General features: G+C 42.8%; 1 protein-coding gene across 4 annotated transcripts; it reads left to right on the top strand.

Annotated features, from left to right (window-relative positions):
- The first annotated feature begins 3,653 nt into the window (after positions 1-3,653).
- On the top strand, positions 3,654-17,875 carry INSIG2 (insulin induced gene 2). 4 transcript variants are annotated; one of them, XM_076343048.1, is made up of 7 exons: positions 3,654-3,720; positions 8,055-8,235; positions 10,947-11,046; positions 11,342-11,466; positions 13,755-13,921; positions 14,344-14,443; positions 14,936-17,875. In XM_076343048.1, exons 2-7 carry the CDS (start codon positions 8,152-8,154, stop codon positions 14,975-14,977), a joined length of 618 nt encoding a protein of 205 aa, XP_076199163.1. In that variant the 5' UTR covers positions 3,654-3,720; positions 8,055-8,151; the 3' UTR covers positions 14,978-17,875. The 4 variants fall into 4 exon arrangements, with proteins under 4 accessions (XP_076199163.1, XP_076199160.1, XP_076199162.1 ...); XM_076343045.1 differs by lacking the exon at positions 10,947-11,046 and having other exon boundaries at positions 8,055-8,395; XM_076343047.1 differs by lacking the exons at positions 3,654-3,720; positions 10,947-11,046 and adding an exon at positions 4,458-4,547 and having other exon boundaries at positions 8,055-8,395.
- The last annotated feature ends 339 nt before the right edge of the window (positions 17,876-18,214 follow it).

Raw genomic sequence — 18,214 nt, 5'->3', positions numbered from 1 at the left:
AGTGATACAGGGAAACTCATGTTGCGTTTGTCCATGCAGCACCTTTCAGTAAATAAATAAAGGACTTTAGCCTCTGGAGCTGACAACCCAGCATCTTTTGCAAGTGGCTAAATAAATTAACAAAAATGCCTTTGATATCAGCCCTAGAATGGTGCATCCTGTTGCTAACCTGAGATAAGCACAAGCCCTTTTCATATGTAAGAATGCATGTGATCCCACGGTTTCACATTGCTACTGTCTCTTTTTCCTTCCCTCTCTAAAATGCCAACCCTATTGGAAAATCAATTTTATAGAACTTATCCACTGCACGCTATGCTCTTGCCAAGACCCCGACTCGTTCACAGCACACTGCCTCTTTGTGACTAACAAGCTCCCCATATGTTGCAGGACTTGTCAGCCATGCTGATCTTTGCCGGTGACCCAGCTGTGTGCTAACTAGGATGGCTACTACGCCTTCTTTCGCAGATAATAAGAGACAAGGCAGCAGCCTCAGCTGGTGAAATAAAAGGCGTTTGTGGACAATGTGCCCAGTTCTATAATTCTTCATTTCTGAAGGCCTTCCAGAAGCCTTTTGTATGCATGGAGAACTTCCAAGAAGGCTTTGAAAGAGATTTATATTCCTGAAGAATATTTTGATAAAGAAAATTCTATAATTTACAACATTTTTTTTCAATACTAGCTAAAGGCCCCAAATAACAGCAGTACTTGATGTAGTTGTCTGAAACTTGGAATGAGGAAGGGACAGGCATTGCTTGTTGCGAAACTGCTGTTGGTCATCGGCCATCCTTCAGCACAGCTCACAAGCAGGCTTCTTCAAACTCCGGCTAAAGGGATGCCACAGATATGCAGGATCTTCAGACTGTGCTTGTAGAGATCTACTGACATTCATTCATACACCTAACAGAAAGCAAACTTGGCCTAATCTCTGAGAACAAGACTCCTACACAGATGGTCTTCTTATGCTGAATGCACTCTGTGGTTGCCCCACTACTCCACAGAGTAAAGGCATGCTTAGGGAAAGAACAATAACCTTGGCCTGATGCCGTCCTTATCTATATAATCTCTGGAAGCACTACCAGGAATCAGCTCCAGACTTCTACAGAAGGCTGCTTCTTTTCATACGTATAGGCCTTTCCCAAGCTACACATGCATATTGTTCCAGGTGTTTCCTGGTCATTTTATCATGGATCACCACAGAAAGACTCATGTTTTTCTACCTACTCTTACTGTCTCTCTCTATTTCTCTCCATCCATCCATCCATCCATCCATCCATCCATCCATCTATCCATCCATCGCCTTCTCAGCCTTCCTTTATTGTCCTGCTATGGACAGACCTTCAGCCAGGCAGACTGGCCTTGGCTCATGCAACCAGTGTATCAGGCAGCTATGAAGGCCTTTATGAAATCAAACTTTTAAAAAGCCACTGTTATGGACATGAGAGCAATTCCACTCTTTCTATAGGTATGTGACAGCTCTAGGCTCCTCTGCTTTGTATGAACTTTGCTGAGTTTTTCATTGTCAGATTTCTCATATCCAGAGCAATATTTATTTCCCCAAACTAAATCCAGAATATTCTGTATTGTCTTGTTCTGCAGCCAGTGCAAGGAAACAAGTCTGCGTTGCTTTCCAAAAAAGATGCTTCTCCCATGACATTTTATAGCAATTCCAGTCAAAGTCGCAGCAAGTGACATTTCTCTGCGGGTCATATGTCTGCCTCCTTTGTCTGCAAAGCTATTTGCTGATGTATTTATTTTGGCAATTTCCAATTCAGATACGTTTTCGTATGCTTCTCCCTCATGCTCCTCCCATTTTTGTGCAACAGGACATTGTAGCCTCTAGGATAACCAGATGGGTGTAAGGACCGAGCCTTCAGCTGGTGTAAATTGGCAATGCCAATAAAGTCCTTGGAGTTGCACTGATTTACACCAGCACTGGTTATTTATTTTCTCACGTATTAGCCTTAATACCCCTCTACTAATGTAGCTACTATTTCTCATACGATCAGTTTCTTTTTTGTAGGAATTAAGCTCTTGTAATTTTATAGTACCAAACACAGCAGCAGACCCAACTATAACTAATCCAAATTTATTTATAGACAAATCATTACCTGACTGTATATACGTGTGTCTAGAGAAGGAAAGATCCAGCAATCATTTGGAGTCTCCATCTACTTATGCCACACTTTCCTCTCTAATGCACACACTTTACGTTCACAAAGTTTCTGCTTTCGGGCTTTCTGATGGTTCTGGTCTTTAAGGCACAAAGAGAAAGGGCACTTTGCTCTGCCTCAGGCATGTGGCTGGCCAAAGACACTCATCTGATTAAAAGAACATTTTGCCTTTCTCGATCCAAAATTTGGAGTTCAAGTACAGCGAAGTAACTATCTAAACTGCAGACAGGGCAAGCAGCTCAGTTGGAATTACTGAGAATAAAAAGATTTTGTTTCTATGTGACGAAAACCAAAGTTCAATGATTTGAAAATTCACTTATTGCTCATCTAAACCACAATGGGTTTCCGCTGCTGTAAATCTCTCCCTTTTCCATTCTTAGTATGTCTATTATAGACCCATATACTCTCCTCTGATTTTATACAAGTTTGGTGACGCTGTTGTTCACAACATACCAGCACAAAGAAACCACAGTTATCACTAAAGGTGCCACTATAGTAAATACCATTACAAATTCCATCCTAGCCAGTCATTATTCAGGGAACTGTAGCAGGATCTGCGCTGAATCACTCCAGACTTTGTAATATGGAAAGCTCTATCCAAGTCTTTGCAATGAAATATTAAACTTGGGGGAATGCAATGTGCAAATATTCTCAATAAACTGTATTCATTATCAGTGCAAAGAGAAAGGAAGGAGTTCATTAATAGGAGAATAATAATGACTATAATGTTGTAATGAATATATATATGGTATCTAAATGAATATAAGAGCATTATTCTCCTATACCCCTCCCCCCATATATACAATAAATGGTATTTTTTTTTGTTGTGATGCCTTTACTACTCGTTAAGTCAGGTTAAAGCGAATTGTTTTCCGCTTCACGTTGTACGTTCCCCCCGAGCGGCCCCAGCCCGGTGATGAAAGTGTGGTTTCTGCAGTAAGGAGCCGTGCCATTTTCGCCCCCGTCAATGAAGTCCAGCACGTGCGAGAGCCCTCGCGGCACCAGGCGCGCAGGAGAGCCGGGGCCAGGCTGGCGGGTCGCGCTGCGACACGAGCATTTCCTCCCGCCGTTCGCTGCGACCGAGACGTGTAACGGCGATATGACACAGCCCTGCATCGCTAAACCCAACTCAGCTGGAAGCACAAGCATGGTACAAAAAGCCTAACGGCGTGTGCCTTTTTTTTTTTAATTTATTTTGGTAACAAACCCCTTTCCGAAGGAAGAGCAGCGTTGTGCAGATTAAGCAGGCTCCTACTGAAGTTTCCCCGAGTTACTCCACCTACTCTGCACGCACTCTCCTTCGGAGCAGCCTGTTCGAGTGCTAATTCCGCACCGCCGCGGTGGGGTTTGCAGGCAGGCTCCCGAGGGCAGGGCCGGCCCGAAGGGACGCAGCCGCTACCTCACGGGCCCGCCGGCCCTCGCGGCGGGCTCCGCGCCCGGCCCGCCCCGCGGCCGCCCCCGTCAGCGGCTCGGCGGGGCCCGGCGGGGCGCTGCGGAGGCTGCGCGGGGCGGGGACTGGCGCGGGGAGGGAGAAGATGGCGGAGGCCGAGTGAGTCCCGGGGCTGCGGCGGCTCCCGCGCGGAGGGGGCGGGTGGGCCGGCGCAGGGGGGCGCGGGGGCGGGCTGGGGCTGCGGGAGGCGCGAGGGACGAGCCGGGCCGGGCGGGCAGCGGCGCCCCCCGGCCCCGTCCTCCCCGCGGGCGGCCGAGCCCCTGGCAGCGCCGCCGCCGGAGCCCTGCCTCGGGGCGGGGGCGGCGCCGGGCCCCGCCGCGGCCGAGCTGCTGGGGGCGCGGCGCCAAGCGGCGGACGGCCCGGCTGCCTGTGCCCCGGTGGGGGGGCCGCGGCGGCTGCCCGCCGTGCCCGGGCGCAGAGGGTGAGCGGGGGAGAGGACGGCGGGAGCCGTTTCCCCCGGCAGCGGTTAAACCTTCTGCTTGGCGAGGCTTCCCCCGGGCAGGCGTGGCCGGGACGGCTGCCTGCGGGCTGGGCCCGCTTAACGGGCCCGGCCTGGGCTGGAGGTGCTAACGCTGGCCTGAAGCGACCGGCTTGATGCCCTGGCGGATAGGAGTCCCCAGACCCGGGGGATCCGGAGCAGACTCGCCAGGAGAGCCGTCTCACCTGGTGCCCGGAGAAGGGGGGTGGTTTGCTTTTGGCCTTGTCTCACAGAAGACAGATGGTTTCTTGTCATTTCACCATTTTTGCCATCTCCTGCGTGGTGTTGCTTAAATAAATCTTCCCTTTCTTGGCCCCCACTACACTGCGTTGTTCCTAATGTGTCTGTATCGTGTCAGAAGTTGTGAATCGCACACAGCAGAAGGTTCTTCATGAGCATGAAGAGCACTGGGGAGCGCTTGCAGGACGGATCTTCTAATTAGAAGACAGTTAAGTGACTAAGTGTTTTGAAAATGTCTAGGGTGAGAATTTACTTGTTAACTTTTTGCGCAATGCCAGACCGTGTGGTTGCCTTGCGAATCGTATATAATGCTCTCGCAAGGTATGTAAAAAGCTCGGGTTGAAGCCGTGTGCCACCGAGGAGGGGAAGTGCAGCTGAGCCTCGGTGGCAGTGCCAAGCCTGTAGCTTTCAGTGTGGTGTTACAGTTTTGAATATGCATTCCCAAGAGATGCAGGCTCTGAAGTAGTGTTGGTTCAATATGTGAATTATTCCCATCTGAGTGGAAACCCTCAGTAAAATACAAGGCTTAAAAGGAGAGAGACGTCGTCTCCTCCGTCTGCAGGCACACTAGCCTCCCAGACCAGAAGAAGGAGGTCATGTCTTCTTTAGAGATCTTAATTTCCATTTTCATGAAAGGTGACGATAGTAAATACTTCTGTCGTGCCTGAGCATCGTGAACACAGGCTGTCCGAGGCACCGAAGAATCTTTACATGAGTGTTGGTCACCTTGCTCCGTTCCCCCATTGCTCTGTTTGTGGCATGCCAGAAGGTCTCAAGAGCCAATGAGCGGAGAAAATTTGGAAACTGGGATAAAACAAGTAGGAACAACATGTGTAGGGTGAGAAACCAGGATGGAAATTACTGCATCATGCTAATTTGGGACCTTGCATTACTTGTTATAAACATTCACCGACACGTACCCACCTAAGTGCCCTTGCTGTGGTCAGGCTCTTTACCTCGTGGTAAAAATCTGCTGCTGTTGCCTTGAATGACTTGCAGCTGCAGTGGTTGTATAAAAGCAGTAAGTGATTTCCTTGCATAGCAAAGTCCTGTTACATTTTGATAAGCCCTCACAATTAAATACCGTATATTTGCTGAATGACATATTAAATAAATGGAAATTGGGTAAACGCAGGTTTTATATTCTGAAACTGGTTTATGCCAGAATAAAATTGGACTTTTATTTGATCATCAGCATTTCTAGGAAAAAAACCTAAGATCCGATCGGTGTGTACGTCAGTATTGCCATGTGGGACAGTTGATGATTCTTAATTAAGTTGGAGATTATTGTATTTGAAGAAATACAAGAAGCAGAGTCTTGTTAGAGGGAGATATCAAGAGATAGTATAAAATGGGGAAACAACGGCTGCGGGGAAATTATTAATAGATTTCGTCAAAGACAGGGACTTGGGCTGATCTCGCTCGGTATTTTAGTTGATGACCTTGGTGCATAAAATAGGATGCAGTAATGATGTTTGATGATGACCCAAAGCTGGGAACCGTTTGCAGGGCCAAAGAGGACTGAGATATCCTACAGGAAAAATGGAGTGATGTTGAGTGTCAGAGTTAAGTAATACCTGTGGGCTGAAATTCAGCATGTAAGGTTTGGGGCTAGTACCAAGGAAAAAGAAGTTCAGTAACAGGAAAGAAGAGAGACTTGGATGTAGTAATGGATCACAGGATGTGAGCAACCGCTTTATGACAGTGAAAAAAGAAATTGTGATCCTCGGTGTGCAGCAGAAGAGCTCCTTCAAAGAGAGACACAAAAGTGTGGACTTTCTTGTACAAGGCTGTGAGAGCCGAACCTGGGATCGTATGCATCAGCTCTGGTCACACGTTAAAAAAAAAAAAAAAAGGGGGGGTGTGCAGACTTCAGGAAGTGCCAAGAGCTGTTGGGATGGTGAAGTAAGTGGAGAGTGAAGAGTTTAAGCTTGTTTTCCTAGGCAAGCTAAAGCTAAGAAGGGATGTAACAGTTTAAAAGCCCGCATTAGGTATGGTATTCCTGTGGAGTTTGTAATTGGGACCTACAGTCTCCAGTGCCGTGTATTGAAAAGACTCCTGTAAATTCTGGGAATTCCTGTGATCACTTGGTGGGCAAAGCCCCCAGGGACAGGAGAGACTCTCAGCTGAAATAGTGATGTGTTTGTGACTCCGTGCTTTCTTTCCTGGAGGCTAAATGTATTATCCAAGCTCCACTGCCATGCCATCCAGAGGAGGGAAAAAAATAATGTGGAGCACCTCCTTTTTGCTTGAGGGAAGTGTGTTGCAGTGCCAGCCTTGATGCAGACGTGGGTTCGGTGTGAGTCAGGAAGCTGACTAAGAAGCCAGACACCATGGTTGTCCTCCTTCACCCCAAGACATGTTCGTGATTACAAATAACGCAGAGAATCAGCCGTGTAGACGAGATCCTGTATTCTTAGGAGGACTCTGCTGCCTCCCCAAACTGCCAGCAGGAAGTTATGTGTGATCAGAACTTTTTTTTTTTCTTTTGTTTTGCCTCTTGGAACCTTATTCTGAGTGATGGAGAATGCCACAGCATGGCATCGCATCTTCTGTGCAGTTACCTGTAGTATCTTAACTAGTGCAGATGTATTTAACTTCCTTTTTGGATTTCAGTCAGCAAAAGTGAATGCTGTGTCCTCTGCGCTGCTGCTGCATCTTCAGAAAGCTTCATCGGAATCCGCTGAAGCCGAGGCGGAAGGGGGATGGATGCGCTGGTTTGGCTCCCCTTGTGCCCATGTGGCCATAAGTAAGAGTCAACAAAAGCCGCCACCAGTTGGCAGTTTCAAATTTAAAAACAATGTCAGCGCTTTTTTTCTTAAGTTCCAGGTGGCTAAGCTGTCGATCAAAATCGTTGTTATACATGAATGTGGCACTGAATCCATGTATAACAAGACTCTTGATGGACAGCTTTTTAAAAAAAGAGTGATTGGGATGGGAACTCTGCCATTCCTGTAGTGCCGGCAGTTACTCATGTAGGATGCTACCTAGTGCACAGGCAGGGGGAGCTCCTTTTCTCTTCACTCTCCGGTTCTTTTGTGCCTGATTACCACTACGGTTTGTAATAATGTATGGCAGCTTTCACCAAAAGTGTGTTACTTTGGTAACTCTTCCTCTGTATTGAGATTACTTCTCTGGTTTGCTGAGTTGTTTGCTTTTATCTGGGGTGACGAAAATGGGTGTGCTGTGGGATTGCTGAGATTCTGACTCCATCCTGAAAAATATTTTTCAGATCTCACTTTCCAGTTGAGAAATGTTTTCTGGCGTCTCTTCAAGAAGAGAGATCTGTGAACCTCTGTGACTGACTTGAAACTAAGGGCTGTGTTTACTTGCTTCTAAATTACATAATCTCCAGTTGTTGCTTGAAGGAGGGGAGAAAAACAATTTATCATTACTGCAAAGCAAGCCTTTCTTTCATCTGATACCGGTTTCATTTCTTCACCTCTTCTCTGTGGTTTCACATTCCTAGCTGTCCCATCCCACATGTTTCTTCCTCCTCTGTCTCCTAGTAGACAAAGCTTATTTGTAAATCCTGTTTTCTTTGTAAGGCATTTTTGCAGCTGTGGTTCTGCTTTCAAATGACTAATTGCCTCCTCAGAAAATTCAGAAAAAATTAATAGCCATATTTTTTAACCCAATCTCCAATTTATTTAAGAGAAATATATTTAACGTTTCTTATATCTGCATTTTTCACCCTCTTTTAATTATTTTTCAGGGTTTGGGTATCTCCTAATTGAGGAGAGTCAAAATACTGATTGCAAGTGAATCCTCCTCAGTCAGCCTGTTGGATGTCTCTGAGAACATAAGAAGTCATGGCAGAAAATGATGTAATGCCAACCTTACCAAAAAAGTGTGGCCCGTACATTTCATCTGTAACCAGTCGTGGCATGAATTTGGTAATTCGTGGTATAGTGCTGTTTTTTATTGGCGTATTTCTTGCATTAGTATTAAACTTGCTTCAGATCCAGAGAAACGTTACTCTCTTCCCCCCCGATGTGATCACAAGCATCTTCTCCTCAGCTTGGTGGGTGCCACCTTGCTGTGGCACAGCATCAGGTAAGTTCAGTCGTGTACGTATGCCTGGTGTGGAGATGAAAGGGTGGATAGGTAGTTATACAGTTGCAAAAAAAAAATATGAAAGGTGTGGAAGATAAAAATTTCTCTTACAGCATCACTGCCCTTTTTGAGCTATTACTATTCTTCTGATCTCCCCGTGTAAACACAAATATGCATGCACGTGTCCAGAAATTGTTGTTCTGCCAAATTGTTTTACTGTAAGCTCTGCTAACAATATTATCCTTTGCTTTTTCTGCTGGGTTAGAGTACAAGTTTAACAGACTTTAGAAGGTGACGCCACTTGTAACCTTGAGGCTGGATTTCAGTAGTGTGCTCTACAGGCAGCCCTTGAAAATACCCTGGAAGCATCAGGTTGTGCAGCACACAGTACCTTGTTTTGAGCGCAGCAAACCACCTTGAGTAACACTCCCTTTTGCGGTCTAGCTTTCCATTTGTTCCTCATTCCAGTTTGAGGTATCGCTTTAGCTCCGTAAAGCTGGGAGACCTGACTGTGTCTCAGGGAGTTGAGGCCAGGCACGCAGTTTGCGGTTGTAGAGGCATGTTGCAGAACAGAGCACCTTGGTTAGATTCATGTGTCAAGTTGGATGATGTGAACATGTTCCATTTCTCCTATGACCACGTCGGGAGTTGGGGCTTTTGTGTGTTCAGCTAGTTTAAGTGAGATGTCTGCTGTAGGTCGTAAGAAATAACCCTTTTTCCTCTTCATTCATCTTCAAGTATCAAGGCATGTTCCATGTTACAAGCCTGATGGAATTTGGCTTTCTACTTGGCTCTGAAGATCACTGATCCCATGGGTCAGTTTTACGCTTTACTAAGGGAATATTCTTAGCAGCCAGTACTGGAGGATTCTGCTTTAGCGAACCTTTACAGTAAAGGCGGTATCTTCCTAGGGGTCAATTTTAAAAAGATTGAGAAGCTCACATTTCTGGGTATTAATATGAGTCAATAAACTAGCTTTTGAGTTGGCATTACTGTTTTGCTAATGATAATATTTAAGTCTATTTTTTCCCTAGTCGTCCAATTGCTTTCTTTTTGATACCTTGTTGAAATACTACACGCCAAATGTCATAGAGGAGCTTGATTTGAAAGGAAACCCTCCAAATATCTCTCTCTGAACCGGTTCGTTTTGTTCTACTATGGAAATGCATTTGCTGTATTATGGTGGCAGTTACATACCTGTTTATCTGCTAGTTGTCTTAGTCCTCTTTCTGTTACCCTGCTGAGATTGTGGATTAGTTACTGGATTGGATCCTGCATTTGCTGTACTTTTCTTTTATACTTTAAACTGATTTGTCTTAACAAACACGTCTGGTAAAGGTTTGATCTTTTATATGGAGTAGTGGGGGTTGAAATGACAGAATCCCAGCTTGCAGCAGCAATGCATAAGGTCTGCAATGTTCAACTGTAATGTTTGCACTGTCAGCTGCTTGCATCAGGCTGCACCTTATGCTCTCTGGGGTCGTCTGAGAACACTGGCTGCAGCTGTGTATGGGGAAGTTGGGAAGGCTAGGTCTTGCCATCATCTTAGAAGAAACTTGTGGGCCTTTCTGGTTCTGATGGGTTGGTGGTTTTGATAGAAAGACTGGGTATGGCTTGTAAAGTGTAGTCAGGCACCTGCTAGGTATTTGCACTACTTGATTTTAAGCCACCCGATTTAAAGATATTGCTGCCTTAATTGGCTTTTCCCAGCAGGAGTGACCCCTGTTGGGGTGTTCGAGTTCTCTCTTTTTCATTATCAGTCTTTTCTTCTCCATTTTCTTTCTGCTCTGCTAGCGTACATACAGGGAACCTCTGTGGTAAATGCTGATAATTCACCCATTTTCTTACCATTCGTAGTTGCACAGCCTTCCTGGAATTGACACGAACATTTCTCTGTAGTATGGTTTATTATTATGAACAGAATAAAGGTATTTTGCATATTTATAATCAGTGGTGATCGAGGCTGCTTTCAGAGGAGTCCTTTCATCCGTCACTGTTATTAGTCATCAGTTTGGCCCAATGCCTTTGGCAAGAAAATTGCTCAGGGAGCTTTTTTTTTTCTCTCCAGCTTTACTGGTGATTTATTTTCCCGAATCCTGGAGATCAGTTTCCTCTCTGGCAGAATAAAGAGCATTTGCCATAACATACCTCCAACAGCATGCCAGACTGAGGGCACTCGAGTCCGTACCGATGACTCAGGCTCTGTCCTGCCCCCCTCGCCCCCAGCACCAGTTTAACATTAAGCACCAGTGTTACTCCTCAGCTGTGTTGCTAACAGTCTTTTCAGCTGCAATTGCAGTACAGAACAAATTTATGAAGAAAAGTTCAAAGAGCATAGCAGTTCCCTGGGGTTGAAAGTCCTGTTTGCTTTCTGTATTCAACAGCTACTGTAGGCTCTTGGCTTTCCCTCTTCTGTGTGAGCCTTTATAGTAACACTGAAGAAGAGAAAAACATTATCCAAACAAAAACTGCTTGTAACAACAAAAGAAGACATAAAATATTGATGTTATAAACCATGCTCTGCCCTTACTGTGGTGTGTTTGTTTTGCAGTTACTTAAACATGTATGTTTGATATGTGGGATTTTCAAAAGTGCCAGCCTGCAAGCTATTACTGCTCTTTTTGATCTACGATGTGAGACTGCAGATTTTGGTAGGATGCAGAGCTCTTTCATCCTCTGCCCCTAGTTCAAATTGTCTCTGTTTTGCTACTTCTACCAGGTCACTGCTGCAGTCGTTGAAGATGCTGCTGAAGTTTTACAGGGCTTTTTTAAAGAATGAAATTGTTTGAAATTCCTCCTTTTTTACAATGTATGTTTTGTACTATTGATCCTTAAAAGATCTGTTTTGGTAGTCGCAGTAATTGTCAAAGTCTAGATAGTCTTTATTTTAGTTAAATATTGCCAGTGCTTTAACTTCTGGGCCTTTTTTCTTTCCTGTCTCCACAGCTGTGATTGGGTTATTGTACCCATGCATGGACAGACATCTGGGAGAGCCACATAAATTTAAGAGAGAATGGTCCAGTGTAATGCGATGTGTAGCTGTCTTTGTGGGAATAAATCATGCCAGCGCTGTATCCTATATTCTAATGAAATTAGCGATAACAAATGGGTTTCCACTAAAACAAAGCTCAGATAGTCAGTCATGGTGAATTGTTGTTAAAGATATAACATGCAGCATTTTTGCAAAGGAAATGCAGAATATGTGTAAGTGTTAAACTGTCGTAGCAGTATTGGAGGTGATGAGTCTCATGTCTTTTCATTCTGAAAAATCTTTTCATTAGAAACGTCTCAATATTGGGCTTTGTCTTACTTTATAGTCTTTATTTTCTTTGAATAATTAAAGTAAGTGCGGGGAAATATTTGTGTGGTAGGTATTACAGAAAAGTGCTTTAAGACATTCCAAGGGTTGATGTCCTTCTAACACCATGGTAAGAGGTTGAAGCCCAGTCTTGAGGTCATCAGTGAAGCACATGCACTTTGCAAAGAATGGGGACAACTCAGGACCAGGTAATACCCAGGACTACGCAAAGCGGTAAGCGCTGTTACCCCATTCTGCAAATGATGCCTTGATGCTGAGAGAGTAGTTACCATTCCCGTGGTCATTTGGTAAGAGCAATTACGAGTCAGTCAGTGTGTTGCAGTACATTATAGTCTTCCTAATCATGTAGCAATTCAGATACATCCTTGCACAAGTGTGCTCAAAACTGGCGTCCCTTCCCTGTGAAGCAGCTGGGGACATGCTGGGTGACAGGGTGTTTTTCACGTGGACTGACACACCTTGCTGGCAGTGCTGTGAGTCTTAGTAGTTTTGTGTAGTCACGTCTAGTGCCTCTGTCACATAAAACCAGGCTCTCTCTGTGAAAACTAGGTTCTTGTAAGCTAATTAGAAAGAAAGTTGATCATCTCTGGAACTCTCATCTCCTTCAGTGTCAGCTCCAACACAGTTTGCAGAAACCATGCTAAAAAGTTCTGATTGCGTGCTGCTGAACCTCCTCATTTCCAGGAAAAGGGGGCAAGTTAAGTGAAAGATGTGAGTGCTGGCTGAATTCTTCCTGAGGTGGCTTGGCCCTGGGATGGGTTTTGTCATAGTTTGGCTTTGTTCCCACCAGCCATCCTATCCACTATGGCCGGATGAGCTGGAGCTGCCAAGGCTCAGAGTCATTCCCACTGTCCCTCACAAACCTTGCTCTCCTTGCCAAAGATGCATTAATCTGGTCCTGTGGTTCTCACCGACCTGGACTGTACCTGTTGTGTAAGCACATGCAACTTCGCTGCTTTTAAGAAATACAAGAGAATTGACAGCTTCTCTCTGCATGGGTCAGATTATTTACAGCAAACCTTCTTGCAGTTTTCTAACAGCTCTTAACACATATTCCAGGACATCATTAATGTACTGTCTGTATTTCCTCCTTGACAGCTCTCCAGACTGCTTTCTTTTCAGCTTATTACCAGTTCTGCACATTACCATATTTGGTGTGTGTTTTGGTCTTGTTTGACATTTTTTCTGATGCTATTGATTTTTATCCTGTAATTATTTATTTAAGCTAGTTGAACTTCTTTCTTGTTTCCTCTAGGTCTCTCTCCAGGTCTTTGTGAGAAAATAGGGCACGGTTGTTATGTTGTCATCCCATAAATTTGCTTTCAGGCTTATGAAACTTGACAGCCTCCTTTTTAATAATCTGTTTTGGACAGGAGTAGTGAGGATGAGTTAGTATTTTCAGAACATTTTGAAGAATGTGAAAGACTGCAAAGGTACCTGGAGTGACTTCATACTTTTATCACAGAGTTGACAAAACTGATTTTCAATGTTGATTTACATTAATATTTTCACAGTAATATTATTTACATTTTGTTTTCTAGAAAACATTAACATTTTTAATGTTTAGCTGAATGTTTGCTATCGTATAAATTAAACAAAATTGCAATTAAGTGTGACAAGTACCTTTTTTCAGTAAATCCTTGTCATTTAGAGAAGTCTAATGCTAGATTTAAGATTTCATGCTTAGTGTAATAAAGGTCCAGGTAAGGATGAGATGTCCTTACTCTGAACAGTAACATGTGCATTGTATGTCTGTATAAAACGCCTGCATTATCTGGTAGGTGTGTAGTCTCTTTGCTCTTGTACAGTGCTAAGACCCTAAAAATGTGAAGGAGTGTCGTAAGTTTTTGGTTTCCTGATGTATTTGTAACACGAGGCTTATTTCTTTATACCTGGTAGCTGTGTTACAGCTGATACTGCTAGTGCTGTATCGTCTATCGTATTTTTTTCTGTTGTGCCAAAATATGATAAACAGAATGAAGAAAACTGCTTTACCCTTGTATATCATATTTCCAAGCTTATCCTTAACAATCAACACAGAAAGTGGATTTTGCCAACAATATCCAGTTGTCTCTCACATTAGCAGCCCTGTCAATTGGACTGTGGTGGACATTTGATAGATCACGAAGTGGCTTTGGTCTTGGAGTAGGAATTGCTTTCCTGGCCACACTGGTCTCACAACTTCTGGTCTACAATGGAGTTTATCAGTAAGTATTTACTCCTTTAAGGTTAAATGATAGTCTCCTGAAGCTATAACATAAATAATAACTGAATAGGGTAGAATTTGACATGATTTTCAAAGCTGCCAGCACTCAATTTTGAGTGCAACGTAAATCGGACTGTTCATGAAAGCTTTTGTGTGTTTGTAAGTGAGGCTTTTAGTTGGAAGTTGTTTATTTCAATAAAATTGCTACCTTATCAAGAATGTAACGTGCTTTTTTTAGTTGAACAAATGGGATTATAATCAATAAGAAGCTTTCTTTGTTATTTGCCGCAAGTAATTAAATTTCAATAATACATGTCTTTTTTAGTTGAAATGTCCTAATATTTAAATTTGTGGATTTGTCTCGTGATTGGAGGACTCTCTGTATTGCACAATGTTGAGCTCAAAAATGTGTGTTCTTTCCAGATACACATCTCCAGATTTCCTTTATGTTCGTTCCTGGCTGCCATGTATATTTTTTGCTGGTGGAATAACTATGGGCAATATCGGCAGGCAGCTGGCAATGGTAAGTCTGGAGGGGGGATTGATTGCCTTCTAGTAAAAGTTTTAATGTACGTGTCATTCTTTCCTTCATATATACCAACCAGCTATTTGACTTGTGGATGTGGAGTAAGGCAGAAATCAGTAATCATTGCTTTTTGATCTAGTTAGTGAGCTGTTAGTACTGTTACTCAGAGCACACAGCCCATGACTTTGCTCTGTATACTCTCAGTTGCATACTTTTAGTTCTTTCAGGACCAGGAGCTAAATAAGAGCTCCCATGTTTGGGGAGAAGTCAGGCCATCCCCTAAGTCTGCACTGCTCTCTCTGCTGCTCAAGGAGACAGAAATTGCAGCCAAGAGTGTGTGCACAGAACTTAGGGAGACCAGACTTATCTGGGTGAAGTGTAAGCTAAGCTATTTTATCACCCATTTTGTAGAAAAATCCCCCTCATAGCAGTCTTTGTCATTAGTTATGTAAATTAATATTATTAATTTTGTCAACTTCTGTTTTTCAGTATGAATGCAAAGTCATTGCGGAGAAGTCTCACGAGGACTGAGGAGAAACAATGTGCACCTTTTAAACAGGAAAATATCTGACAAATGGCTGTCGGAGGAGCATAAGGAACACTTGACTATGAAATTGCCAAAATGCAATTTTTTTCCCCTGAGTGGTATACTTTACTGCAATCTGTGATTGCTGCTTCTATAGAAACCTTGATGTCTGATTTTGATTACTGTGAAGTTACAATAGTATGCAATACACTTGACAATACTGGTTCAATTATAGGATTCTCTTTTCCAAATCTAAACTGAGTTTACCATAAGTTCTTGTCTGTCCATAATGTTGCAGTGCCAAACTGAACCTTTGCACTATGTTTCTGTAGCTGAAACTTCTGCTTCACTTTATCTCAAAAGTTTTGAGGAATTTGTTCTTAAGAGCTCAGTGAAAGACAGGGGATTCAAATTTAGGAATGAAGATCTTACTTTCCATGATGATAGCCTGTAATATCTTTATGAAATTCATGGATTACAGGTGAGCTTTGATGCAGTAAGTAACTGATTTCTGCCTATTAACACACTGTATCATTCTTACATCACAGGTGAGGAAACTTAATACGGATCGTATGAGTTATTGCCGTATCATTTCATTTGTCTGCGGTACGTGCCCAGTATCACAGAATACAGAAATGGAAACCGAGACTGGAAATTTGCTATTTTTTCCCCTGGTACAACCAGTATACATGTTTGTATATGAATTTATGTGAACCATCATCAAATGTGGACAGATTCTGAAACTACTTGTTGTGTTGAGTAACAGGATACAATTCGGGTCGTTCTTGTACAATCCCTTAAGCTGACTTGTGGTGATCCCTTATTAAAAAAAAAAAAATCTTAGGGAGTTTTGATTGCGAAACTTAATTTTGCTGAACTAAATCAGCCACTACCATATAGTGTCATAAAACTCTCCATTACCAATGTTACTCTTGATAGTTCTTGTCTACTACCTGCTCTGTTCGCAGGGATCGGCAGAAGGAGGCGAGGCTGTATTTTAGGTACTGATGTAGCCCTTATTGCTGTGACTATGGTCCAGGCAACCATAAATGCATTTGTTCTCATAGCAATCTCCTGAGGTAGAGAAATAGTTACCCCTATTTTACAGGTGGCTGTGCACAGAAAGTCTGATAGGACAGAGCTGAAATAGGCTGTGTGCTAATCGGTTCCCTTCTTAAGAAGGCGGCTTTTAGTGTGTCACCCGTATTTGGGGCATACGTGGAATATCCTCTTGGCTTTGCAGCTCCCTTTTAAGACCATGAGATAAAAGAACTTGTGCAAGAAGGCAGAAAGCAGACTTCAAGAGGACACTGCTAACCTGTGCCAGCAGTGAATTTGGCATGGGATGTCTCCACTTTGTTTTCCCCCTTCTGTCTCTCTGTGTTGATGTTGTTTTAATGTATTCGTTTTCCTTTTTTGTCTTGAAGTTCTATTTTTTAAATCTTCCATGAAAGGTTTATAAGACATGTTACAGTCACCTAGGGAGGCTGGAGTCGGTCCAAAGAACAAATAGATGTTTAGACAAGTTTTTATTAATAAATGTGTGTATGCGTTGTACACGAAGCTTGAAATAGGCAACTCTTTTTCAGTCTTACATGCTTATCTCTAAGTCTGAAAAGTATGCAATGGAGTGCTTCCAAAAGCGTTGTAACAAAAGAGGTGGTCACAAAAAGAAAACTTTTGAATGGGGAAGTGTAAAAATAATAAATAAGCAAATGATGTATAAAGAGCTTGGTTCTGCAGCTCCACAAATTTTCATCAGCTTATCATGGTGCCATGACAATTCAACACCTGAAGCACACTGTCGTTGGGTAATGTTTCAGGAAAGCACTTACAGATGTGCTTTACGTTAAGCAGAGGTAGAACATGTTTAAGTAGATCCCCGACCAGAGATTTTCTTTTAATCAAACCATATGGCAATAAGCAGCATTTTATTAATAAAACCAAGAAACTGTTAGGGTGCGAACTAAGGGTGAGTTTCTTTAGGCAGGCTCTGGCATTTCACTGAAGAAGCTGTTGGGTCCCTTTCCGTACAGTATTTGGCCTCATCCGCCGCTTTTACTTAAATGGCTTCAGCTTGGTGGCCAGCGTGATGAGTCCCTCTTGAATTATCAGGGCATGAATGGCATAAAAATTCAGATGTTTCTTATCCTAACTGTAGGGAATAACATGGTACCTCAGTAGCCAGTGTGCTGACTTGGTAAACAATTTACTTTCATCGTGACCAATAAGTGTATACAACTGGAGATGAGTAGTTTTTATTATTCACTTGGTGGTAGAACTGCTTTTACCTGCTGGTCTAAATATTTACACAGAAGAAGCCTTGTGCATGTTAAAATGTGCAGTATGTGAGAAGTGGTTATTGTGCATCTGTGGCACCCACTTTACAACACTTTGCACTCAGATTCACCTAAACCTGATTAGACTGTGCTGTCCACTAACTTCTTTTAAATTTCATTTTGGAAATTTTGAGCATGTTGTGCAAAGGCAGCGATCATCCAAAATAAATTTGGGTGGAGTCCTTTATTATACGTGTTTTATTATTTTTATTCTTATTTGACTAAAGACGGTACAAGATTCACATCTTGGATGTCGTATTTTTTCAAACCGCATTGTAATTTTATGGCTGATGTGTTCAAACCCTGACAAAAGTTCATGAGGAGAGTGCTGATACGGCCTTAACTGTAGTGGTGTGAACATGCTGCTACTGTATAGCGTGTAATTATAACATTAGACTGTCTTAAAAATGTTGTTCAATAGAGAATGAATAAGGTATATTTTAGATACACAACTTTATAAGCACTATAACCTCTTCACTAATTAAGCATTGTAAGGTCTATGCTGTTTAAACTGGCAAATTGCTGTTAAAAGCAAAACGTGCATTAAATACAATTACAACCTTGTTTGGTAGGTTTCTTCTTTCTTTAAGAAATGATACTGATTTTTAAAATACACTGAGTTGCCTTCTGTCAGCAATCTCGTAATAATTTTGACCATTGAGCTGGCATATTGGTTGCACAAAACACTTGTCTAGAAATACTAAAAAAGAAGCAGGCAAGATCAAATCGGCAGCGATTCTATCATAATTAGCATGCTGAGCAGCCTTTGATAATTTGCCCTTTTGAATCTGCAGTGGGAATATTTGAGCTGGGGGAAAATAAGCCAGATAACTTCAGTTGCAATACAGAAAATAGAGATTGAGATATAAATAGCCCCTATGAATATGAAAAAACCCACGAATG

The sequence above is a fragment of the Aptenodytes patagonicus genome, chromosome 6 (assembly GCF_965638725.1).
Source record: "Aptenodytes patagonicus chromosome 6, bAptPat1.pri.cur, whole genome shotgun sequence".
In the NCBI taxonomy this organism is placed as follows: domain Eukaryota; kingdom Metazoa; phylum Chordata; class Aves; order Sphenisciformes; family Spheniscidae; genus Aptenodytes; species Aptenodytes patagonicus.
This window is presented reverse-complemented; position numbering and strand designations above follow the sequence as displayed.